General features: G+C 41.0%; 1 protein-coding gene across 1 annotated transcript in view; it reads left to right on the top strand.

The window, feature by feature from the left end:
- The window catches only part of LOC149244543 (putative RNA helicase SDE3), a 105716-nt gene extending 93844 nt beyond the window's left edge, over positions 1–11872 (top strand). Inside the window, exon 2 of the mRNA XM_089371574.1 lies at positions 11162–11872. Coding sequence (XP_089227700.1) covers positions 11162–11314 — 153 coding nt within the window. The 3' untranslated portion in view covers positions 11315–11872. The remainder of the gene's footprint in view (positions 1–11161) is intronic.
- Positions 11873–12099: the final 227 nt, after the last annotated feature.

Here is a 12099-nt window from a genome sequence, read left to right as displayed (position 1 = left end):
ACAAAATACTGAAGAAGCAAAAATAGGAACTGAGAAATGCTATCACACGCATAAAAATGACAATTATTTTTGGACAATTGTCCTTGGAAAAACCCGATGTGGGAAAAATGGTGTAGCAGTTGAGGGTTTTATTATTATACAATAGTAGAAATTATGAGCACAATAAAATGAATGCCAAACTGGTGTTTCTACTTGAGAGAAATACTGGCAAAATTTACTGATGGAAATTACCCTCCTCCTTAAGCAATCCCACAACAAACTAAGCCTTAGAATTGGCGCTGGAACACCTTTGCATAGGCTTTTGCACTGCCTCTCTGCAAGCCCAACTCGTGCTACCCAGAAAATGCCTCTGATGATGACATTTAGCCTGTTGCTGCCTTTGGAAGTGATTCTCCCGGTCTCCTGGAAATTTTCTCGACCATTAGAAGCTAAATCAAGCTCTTTGTTGGATGAATCGAACTACCCCACTTGAGGCACCGTGCAACCCTTGCACAACCTCCTGGAGAATAAACTCGGCCTTCTCTCACTACCTCTTCAAAATTGGATACTCCTCCAGAAATCTACATACTGCCTCTTTGCCACCTGCTACTTGATCTCACTACTGAATCACCTCCTACTGGAAAATAGAATTGCCTTGATCATTGAGTATCTGCACTGGTGTGTCCTCCATCTACCCATCGACCTCTTCTTATAATCTCCAATTGAGACTTCAACAACCACGATTAAAACTTAATCGATAGTTTAAATCATCTCTAAGTCGATCCATGTGAGTTTCTAGAGAATTCTCACATTTCTCAATTAATTACTATTAATTAACCAGTTTTCCTAAGTTAGACTTAAGGGAAAAGTTAAATGATAGTCAATTATTTTAAATGAGATATCTCTAGGTGGAATTTTTAGAAACAATTTATGGGGTTTGGAGAACTCCTGTGTTTTAGCCTCTCCTCAAAGTTTGAGACTAGAACAGCATCCAACGCTACAAAAACTAACACTCCCTCTTAGCAAGGAAGGTGTTCTAGTGTTGCACTCCTACAACAACTTGTCTCTGCATCATCCTCCCATACATGTTGTCGATGTCTGACAATTGTAGCTGCTTGTCACTGTCCATCAACAACTGTGCTAACTTTGATTCATCTGCTACTGATTGTAGCTCAACCATACTGCCTCTGTGTTGCTGCTGACACTACACTGTACAACCTATATTGCTACCAAATCTGCATCTGTACTGCATCCCAAATAACAATCATTCTCACTGTTGTTTCTGTTGTTGCAAATATTGTTGGATAGTTGGCATTGTCTCAATGGCCAGTGGCGCAAGTGTGTTGGCATTGATGTGAACAAGATGAGCATTGATGTTGGTGGTAGCAGGTGTGTTGGCATTGATGTTAACCAGGTTAGCATTGATTTCCACTAGGCTAGCATTGATGTGAATTGTGTGTCAAGCTCAATGGGAGTCCCATGGTTGCTACAGTCTCTTGTAGAGAATCATCATAGTAGTAGGCTAACTGAAGAAGCCATAATATGATGACTATGATGGTTAGGGAGTCCCATGATTTGAAGGAAATTCAGCCTCTGGAGTTGAGTTTAGATGCTCCTAAAAGTGGCGTAGTTGGATAGTGCTTGGAAAGATCTTTCCAACAGTATGCTGAAGTTTGCAAATAGCCCCCTAGATCGAAATTTATTGCTAGTCAAAGTAAGGACCCCCAAAGTCAAAGTTGCTGTGTTAAAAGTGGCTACAGGACTCTTTAGTGGCGTGATAGTTTGGCGGCCTTGCCAAACAAGGCAGAGTACTTTAGCGGAGTCGTTAAATGAGGATCAAGCTTAGAGGGCAGACAGAGGAATAACGGGGAGCGTTTTCATTGGCCAGCGGAGGTCCCACCAACAGCTAAGCCTAATGGCAGTTCCCTAGAAGTTTAACTAAGCGCACAGAGATAAAAGCATTGGGATGGAAGTACGTGGCTCGAACACAGCACAACGGATACAACCATTGGCTTAATGATAAGCGGGAGGCCCCCACAGCGACAGAAAAGCCTGCAAAGGCTTGCTTGGAGGGATATCAAATCAAAGTGCAATGGAACCCCAAAAATTTTATAAAGGAAATCTGCGGAAAACAAGGCCCCAGACCCTTCTCTCTCCTCTTTGACAATGAGACAAATGGCAGCGTATAATTGGTCAAAGATGATGTCAGCATCAACCAACGGGAGCGTGACACATGGAAGTCATATTTGGTGTTTTTGGGCACTTGAATGGCCCATATTTGAGTGACAAATGGACCAATCAGAGGTCGCCATGTGGCATTGGTGACGTCAATGTGATCTCATCCTGTTGGTCCGTCCCCAAAAGGTTAAAGCAGAGCACTAAGGGGAGTGATGGGCTGATGTGGCCGTGTCAGTGCACAGACCAATGGAAAATACGTTGGGCATACCCCACACTACACGTCATCCCGCAAGGCTCATCCTGTAGAAAATATAAGGGTGCAAAGAGTTTTGGTTGGGATACAAGTACCGAGACACATTGGCGTAAGCACAGAACGACGACCAATGAGAGTGAAGGCAGGGGGTCCCACAGGACACATCATGCCACAAGGCTAATCCCAGAGGTAATTAAGGGCACACTGTTTATATCGCCAAGATTAATGTGTCAAGGCTAAATTAAAGCGTCAAGACTTGTTTCTGTGGGGGGCTTTGTGACTGTTGCGCAAAAAGATTAATATTAATGATTAATCCCTCGCGACTGTAGCTCAAAGAGGGGCCCAACGACAGTTTAAGCGGTGGTTTTATGTGTTTTGGTGACCAAGGACCGTGTGATAAAAAAACAAGCCTTCAAGCTAAATGCACAGTGTTGCGAGCTTGGGTTCTGGAGGTCAAAGGCATGGATGAGTTGACAACTAAAATTTTTGTTTGAGTCAATGGCGAATGCTGAGAGCTCTCGATTGAGACAGACAAGACCACGATTAGCAAAATGAATTAATGAAGCCTGACTCAGACAAAAGCAAGCCATCTTCGTTCTAACTTGCATGCTAGGAATAATTAAATGGAAAATATGGCTAAGTGCAGAATCTCTTATCACAGACCAGGAAAGCCATCCTTGAAGTACATCCTGATCTTTGTGAAGCAATTAAAGAAGAATGGAGAGCCTAGTTGTAACCTACAGTTTGACTGAGAATTAATTCTCAGTATGGAGAAATGCTCAAAAGCCCATTCCCAATGTTTAATGATGTTGCAACGGTCGTGTAATTAGACACAACAACACGATGGAGTGCCATGCAGGAGTACACTCTTGGGTGGTGTGGATGGCAACAAAGATAACATCGACCATTATGCAAGAGAGGAACAAAACTTAGGATTTCCATTGAGCAATTGGGGGGGAATGCAACATTGTTGCAAGTGAGTTGAGTGAAGAGATTTTTGTGTGAGTGTGTTGCTGAGAGAAGGCCAAAGTGTGCCTGTGTTGCAGAGAGAGGCCGAGAGAGCCTGTGAAACAGAGAGGGGTGAGAGTTGAGTGTATGCTGCTGAGAGCAGAGGGCCGAGAACATTGAGATGCTACAGTATGGACAGAGAATGTTGTGTGGGACGAATAAAGAGGAGGTTGCAAAGCAGAACAGAGGGCCAAAAACAGAAGAGAATAGAGGGCCAAGAGCAGAGGAGAAAAAAGAGCTGATAACAGGTAGGGTGGTTGTAATTTACAGTGGATATCTAGTTCCTTATTGAGTGTGAGTTGGAGCCTGCAAACCAGGGAGTTGGTGCCTCCTACAAGTTGGTGTTTGCAACAAATCCATGAAGTTGGTGCTTCTGGTAAGTTGATTAGGGGTCTACAAAAGAAGGAAGTTGGTGCTTCCTGCTAGTGGGTGCTAGCAAAGAATATAAGGGAGTTGGTGCTTCCTGTGAGGGCGGATCACAAACAAACATTGATGTAATAGATTAGGTGCTCTTATTTACATCAAATAACAAACAAGCTTTGGTGGTCTTTCTCTCGAAAGGGTTTCCATGTTAAACCTTTGCGTCACATGTGTTTGTTGCTCATTATGTGTGTGCTTTTGTTGATTCATATGGTTGCTGTTATGATTTGTTAATGGTTGCTCACATGAATGGTTTCTATGTTTGAATAAGAAAATATAAATTGGCATAAAAAGTTAAAGTTAGTCTTAATACTAATTCACCCCCCCCCCTCTCAGTGTTAAACAGTGTTTCCAACAACTACTGCAACTGAGAAGCATCCAAAATACTTTGTAACTGCTAGTGAAACAAATTCTCCACTATACCCTTCTGTTCTCTGAAATATACGAACTTAGCTCTTCCCAGAGATTTTGTGAGTATATCTGCAACCTGCTCTTCTATGGGAACATACTATAGTTGGAATGCTCCACGCTGCACACAATTTCTAATGAAATCACACTGAATATCTATGTGTTTCAACCTATCATGAAACACTGGATTTTTAGAGAGCTTGATGCAACTCTAATTATCATAGTAGACATTGGCCGCCTCCATCCTTTGCCTGAACAAGCTCACCAATAGCTTCGAAAGCCATATGGCTTCACACGTAGTTGTGCTTGCTGCCATATACTCTACTTTTGCAGAGCTTAGTGCTACTAACTTCTGCTTCCTACTGCACCAAGTAACCATTCCTGACCCAACACTGAAGCAGTTCCCAAAGGTACTTTTCCTGTCCACTGAACTGCCTACCCAATCTGCATCTATGTATCCACATATTTTGACATCATCACCTCAGGTATATTTCAACCCATACTCTATTGTGCCACACAAATACCTTAGAATGTGCCTCGCTATTGTCCAATGTACTATCTTTGGTTCCACCATAAACTGACTAAGAGTGTTGACCGCGAAGCAGATATCTACCCTAGTATTGACCATATACATGAGAGTCAATGAGCTGTCTATACAAAGGTTGGGTCAACATCCTTTCCCTCTGATGCGTCTATCTTCTTCCAATTGGTAATCATGGGCATAAACATGGGTCTACAATCTTGCATATTGACCAAGGAAGATCTCCTTGTCCTTCTAACACAATTCCAAGCCTGGGAAGTAATCCATCAACCCAAAATCCTTCATGTCAAACTCTGTTGCCAAGTTCCTTTTGTAGTCCTCTATGAGCCTTGATGACCCTATCAAGAAGAGGTCATCCACATACAACATTAGGATGAGTGGCTCATCCTCTACCATAAGATAATAAAGGTTGGGATCTACGTCACTCTTGATGAACTGCATCTGCTGCAAGTAGTTGTCAGTCTGACCATACCATGCCTTGGGAGCCTGCTTGAGCCATATAGAGCTTTCTTCAATCTCCACACATGTGTGCGCCTCTCATGCGTCTCGAAACCCTCTAGTTGTTCTATATATACCTCCTCCTCTATCACCCCGTTCAGTAAGGTTGTCTTGACGTCCATTTGGTGAATCTTCCATCCCATCTGTGCTACTAGGGATATTGCTAAGCGAATAGAATTATATCTAGTAATTGGGGTGAAGGTCTCCTTGTAATCTATCCTTTCCTTTTGTGCATACCCCTTTGCCACAAACCTAGACTTATACTTCTCCATGCTGCCATCTACAGCGTACTTGATCTTATAGATCCATAGAGAGCCCACAACTGACATGTCGTCAGGCCTTGGAACTACCTCCCAAAAATCATTAGTCACGATAGAGTTATATTCCTCCACCATGGCATCTATCCACACCTGATGCTGTGTAGCCTCCTGATAGCTAGAAGGTTCTTCAACCTATGCCACCAATGCTTGGTACAAATCTGGTTGTCTGTGTTCTCTTGTTCATCCTAGGAGCTCCAACAAACTCCTTTGCATCTCTCAATGTCTGTTGAACTTCCCTGTTGGTTTGACCACTAGTGGTGGGAGGCTCAACCAGCTCCTCATCTTGCCTTTGCAGATCCATCTGCTATGAACTCACTAGGTCTCCTGCACTTGAGGATATGCTAGTGCTAATCACTGTAGTAGATCCCTGTGACTGTCAAATCGGTGGTCCTACTGGCTGCCCCTGGTGCTGGACCAATGGAGCTTTTGCTGGCTCACTCTGATCACCTACTGGCATCTTGCAAGACTTCTTGAAGGCTCTGTCCTCCATGAACTTCACACCTCGTCTCACTACGATCTTCCTGCTACTAGGAACATAGATCATGTATGCCTTTGAGGTTTTGCTATACCCAACGAGGAACCCCTTCTCTGCAGTCTGATCTAATTTGGCGTGTTTCTCATCTAGCACATGGTAGTAAGCTATGTTGTCGAAGATCCTGAAGTGACTTACCTCGGGCTTCTTTCTTGAGAAGACCTCTTCTGGCGTTATCTTCCCCAATGCCCTATGAGGAATCATGTTTTGAATATACACCATTGTGTTACGTGCCTATGCCCATAAGAACTTGGGCAAATCCTGGTCATATAGCATTGCTTTTGAAAGCCCAGCTATAGTTCTATTTTTTTGCTCTGCTACCCCATTTTGTTGTGGATTGTATGGAGTTATCCACTCTCTTCTGATGCCTTCCTTCGCACAGAAATATGTGAAGTATTTGTCTGTGTACTCTCCACCATTATTTGAGTGAAGCATCTTGATCTTCTTCTTTGTCGCTTTCTCTACTGGAGCCTTAAACTCCTTGAAGCGATTGAAGACCTCATCCTCGGTCTTCAAGAAGTAGATCTAGGTTTTCCTAGAATGATCATCAATAAAGGTGACAAATTATTCGGCCCCAATGAGAGCTCTAGTTGACATAGGGCCACAAATGTTTGAATGTATAAGTCCCAACATGTCATCTTCTTTGTTGTCACTTCTTGGGAATGTTGCCTTAGCATATTTCCCAAGCACGCACCCTTTACACACATCATTGTGTTTTGTGCCAAGTTCTGGAACACCTTTCACTATCTACCTGAGCATTCGAAGTGTTACATGGTGTAAATGTCCCATTCTCCTATGCCATAGCTCATTTAGGTCTTTCCCACTATTATTGTTGCTGCCACTAGTGCTATTGGAGAATTGAGCTACAACTTGTACAACTTGTTGCTTCGAACTCCAATGTGTTTCACCCTCTTCCAGCTTAGGTGTTTGACGAACACCTTCTTCCCTACGAAGTGGACATCGTATCCCTTATCCTGTAGCTGAGATATTGAAATTAGGTTCATACCTAATCTTGGCACATGCAATACATCTGTAGCACCAGTACTTGCTCCTGAGTCCCTCTGAAAATTGATGGTACCTCTCCCTATTGGAGTGCACTTGGTCTTGTTTCCCATCGTAATTTGGAAGTCCATCTTCTCTTCATTGTATCCAGAGAAATATTCTCTAATCCTTGTCATGTGAGCTGATGCTTCATTGTCTATATACTAGACACCCTGTGAAGCTGAGCTATTTAAGCGAGCAAATTCGTCCTCCAATCTAGAAGACAATTTTGAATCCCCCTTAATACCAAATATGTCCATGGCCATATTGGAGAAATCTGAAGACATCCTTAGTATAATTTCGTGTGTTGTTCTCTCCCACCCAACACTGAATCTGCTCTAGCAATACTATTGCAAACCCTTTGTGCCCAGACAAGAAATCTGCTCTGCTAAAATACTATGTTTCCAACCTCTGCCTGTTGGAATCACTTTCCCGAACTAGTCAAATTTTCCTGCCACCCTGCCACTGAAAATCGAATCTTGTCCAGCAATTCGCACTGCCTGGCTAGGCACTATGCAACCCCATGAAAAAATTGTGTTTCTACTCCCTCTCAGCCACAAAATTCTCCCTCTTCATCTTTGAGCATCCTGTGTGTCAAATACGCTCTGATACCATGTGAAATTTTCCTTGAAATGCAACAACTCGAAATTATTCTTCTAACTGGTTAATTATTATGTAGTTTATTTGCTACCACAAATAACGAAGAATTCACATTGTAGTTTCTTCACAATAAACAAAATACAGTGGAAGCAAAAATAGGAACTGAGAAATGCTAGCGCACACATAAAAATTACACAATTATTTTTGGACAATTGTCCTTGGAAAAACTCAATGTGGAAAAACCAGTGCAACAGTTGAGGGTTTTATTATTATGCAGCAATAGAAATTCTGAATACAATAAAATGAACACCAACCTAGCGTTTTTATTTGAGAGAAATACTGGCAAATTTTACGTAGGGAAATTACCCTCCTCCTCAAGCAATCCTGCAACAAACTGAGCCTTAGAACCGGTTCTGGAACACCTTTGTGCAAGCTTTTGCACTGCCTCTGTGCAAACCCAACTCATGCTGCCCAGAAACAAATTCTGATGATAACATTGAACCTGTTTCTGCATCTGGAAGTGATTCTCCCGATCTCCTGGAAATTTTCCCAGCCACTGGAAGCTGAATCGACCTCTCTGTTGGCTGAATTGAACTGCACCACTTGAGGCATTGTGCAACCCTTGCACAACCTCTTGGAGAATAAACTTGACCTCCTCTCACTGCCTCTCTGAAACTAGAAACTCCTCCGGAAATCTGTTATACTGCCTCTCTGTCACCTGCTACTCGATCACTGGCTCGATCTCCCGGCTGAATCACTTGCTACTGGAAAATTGAACTGCCTTGATCACTAAGTATTTGCACGGGTGTGTCCTCCATCTACCCATCGACCTCTTCTTATAATCTCCAGTTGAGACTTCAATGACCATGATTAAAACTTAATCAATGGTTGAGATCGTCTCTAAGTCAATCCATGTGAGTTTCTAAAGAATTCTCACCTTTCTCAATTAATTACTATTAATTAACTAGTTTTCCTAAGTTAGAATTAGGAAAAATTTAAATGATAGTCAATTAATTTAATTGTGTTGTCTCTATGTGGAATTTCCATAAACAATTTATGGGTTTTCGAGAACTCTTATGTTTTAGCTTCTCTATAAAGTTTGAGACTAGAACACCATCCTATGCCATTAATCACATCTTTAACACAATAGTGACAACAAGCGAACTATGATGATAATGATGGAAAGGGCTCTCTCCCTCTACATATATGAGAGGTCAGGGGGGCCAACAATACATATGTGGATCTATATGCTCTTACAAGAAACCTACAATAACACATGTAGGGCCACACATATGGAGTGTTACGTTCTAAGAGTACACATGTCAAGCTCTAAGGTGATGTCATCCACGAGCAAGTCTCCAAATGTGATGTCTCCATGGGATGTGTGCAATGCTCCTACAAATCTTCAAAGATTCCATCAAATCCCGTAAGCCATGTACACCACTAGTTCCACTCCCCTACATTCTTGAGCTAATTCCAAGCCTCCATGCAAGCATCCAAGTTACCTTGTGTTGTCTAGGTTCTGATGCCCTTCTTTGGGATGCAAAACATTCCACTTGCATGTGAAATTTCCTTAAATTCACCAACTGGAAATTATTCTCCTATCTGATTAGCAGTTTATCTGTTTATGACAAATAGAAAATAACTCACTGATGCATTCTTCACATACATAAAAATAGACACCAATATTTTTGGACTAAAAGGTCCCCAAAAAAACCTCTAAGGGAAAACCAGTGTAGCAGATGAGGGATTATTTTATTATTGGGCAACAAATTTTGGGATTACATAATCTGCATGCCCAACTGGCAATCCTCTAGCAAATATCTAGCCAAAATAATCTGGAGATCTCAAATCTCCTCTACTAAACAAATCGACCTCCTTAATCCTGCTCAAACCCCACATTGGCTACTAGCACTGTAGCTTAGAATTCACACTGTTGGCCCTAGGAAAATTGCACTGCGTGGAAAATGGCTCCAAGTGAGTCATCTTGCCTCCTTTTGCCTCTGGAAGTGACCTGCTTTGCCTCCTAGTAGTGGATCCAGCCTCCGGAAACTGGATTTTCTCTCTTCCTGCAACTCGCTCAAGGGTTTCTGGCTATTCGCACTGGTTTCTGCGGCCTTCTCTGCAGATAATTTGACCTTCTGTCTCTTGCCAATCTGACACTGGAGAAACATTGGAAAACTCTCTGGAATCCTACACCTAAATTTTATGTTGCTTCCTCTCTCGGATGCTCTCGCTCTGGCCCAAACTGCACCCTCACTAACGATGTGAACTTGGCAGTTCGATCTGCCAAGATGACTGATGCTCAATGGCTAAGATTAAATTTCCATCAATGGCTAGGATCAATTAGACTTGATCAAGAAATCTCCAACAACCCTAGGGAAGAATATCATGCAAGCACCCAACTAAGGTCAAACAACCATTTTGTAAGCCATCTCGATTGTGCGAATACATCATGGATGATCTCTCATGCATATCAATAATGGACCAAATAGGGGATGAACATACACCATGTACTCCAAATCTCATGTAACATCCCCAAACATGGTGTGAACACTGTTTGTAGTAAACTCGAAACTAACATGATGTCAATTTCAGTAATAATGCAGCAATTTGATAGCAATACTGCTCAATAAAAGATCACCTGAAAACTTAATAAACTCAAACATCATGCAAGTTTTTGCTGAGTCGGTTCTCCATTACTACGTTTATCACTCAAAACATAGCTTACCTGCTCGTCAAGTGGTTTTGGCACACACACATATATAACAGGTTAATGAATGGAGCATGTGCCATCCATCATTCTACAGTTTCTCTTTTCGTTTTCATTGGAAATAATTGCAATTTTTTTTTTGAGTACTAATGAGATATATAACTGCATTTTTTTCCCATATTGGAAATATCCTTTGGATTGAAATTTGAATTCATATAGTTACACTATAGTGGATAGTGGTGCATCTATTAAATAAAAATGTGATAAAATAGTCGTATATGTCTTAATTAGAAATGCCGAGATTTGTTTCGAGAGGATATTTTCTCGAAATCTAGTAAGTGCAATCCACCATGTTTCACAAAGCATCTTTATATATATATATATATATATAAAAAGTTGAGAAGTATGCATAATTTCCTTTCATCTACTTGGTTCTCTTTGCTGGGATATGCGTAATACTACCTTTGTAGCACATGTACTCAAGTTCGGTTGAGCTATTTTGGCAATTTGTACTGACTAATAAGATTTTCAGTCTCAATTTCAATGTATGTTCTTCATGAAGGAATTGCTTTTTATTGTCTTGTATCTTTTGTAATCTATCCAGTAGATGATATATAGTTAATGCATTTGGAAGACCTTTTCCATTGTTTATTTGTTGTTTCTTGAGCAGGAGAACCATTGGAATGAGCTACTGCAGTATTGTCTTAAGCACGAGTCTTATCTTGGATCTTCACCACCTCAGAAAGCCAACGAAGCTGGTTTTATTTGCATCGGTGGAATGCCCATTCCATTAGATTTTCCATGTAGATCAGGTATACCATGAGGGCATTGAGCAGCCTGATGGCAGCGCTGTGAATGCAGTAAATTTTGCAAAGACTCTGCAGGGAAATTTTGAAACTGTACATGATTTTTCTCTGGTAATGATTTGTCATTTTGCAGTGCTCTGAAAATCAAGGATGAGACAAAATTTGCAGATAAGAGTGAAGCTTGAATCAATTTTGAGAAGTGCAGCAATTGTACATACTTGTTAAAATCTGTTAGAGAAATTTTCATGTACCTACCTTCTCATCTTATGTGCTCATCGGTCAGACTGAAATCTTTTGTGGAATGAATATGATGTAGTGTGCCTCTGGAAATATGGAGTAATGTGTTTGGCGCTTTAATGTGAGCTGAGATGCTCTTTCACATTGTGTTGCAAACATTCAAATTTCTACCTCCGGATACAACTCGTCAATACCAAAAGAAACATCGCATAGCTTTCCGTTTATGTTTGTTTTGCTCCGAACATTCAAAGATTTTATTCTATTCTCATATATAGAAACAACATAAAATTGAGTAATTTCCTCTAAAATATGAAACAAACTTGGTTTGTAAGAGGAGTTTTTTATAAATAGAATGAGCTTACTCGTTGTGTGGATTGGGGATAAAGTTTGTAGCACGATTTAATCCGCTTATTGCTATTGTTATTTTCGTTGGGCTATTTCCCAATTTATTTGATTTCCATGGAATATATATTCTTTTCATTGCTGTAATTGTATGGAGTTTAGGTTTTGTTTTGCTACTTGATAAAATAGTTTAATCTTTGAACTTTTGAATTGATTAATGTTT

This window comes from Pinus tabuliformis, chromosome 8, assembly GCF_031772625.1.
Source record: "Pinus tabuliformis cultivar Carrire ecotype Pingquan chromosome 8, CPIR1, whole genome shotgun sequence".
In the NCBI taxonomy this organism is placed as follows: Eukaryota; Viridiplantae; Streptophyta; class Pinopsida; order Pinales; family Pinaceae; genus Pinus; species Pinus tabuliformis.
This window is presented reverse-complemented; position numbering and strand designations above follow the sequence as displayed.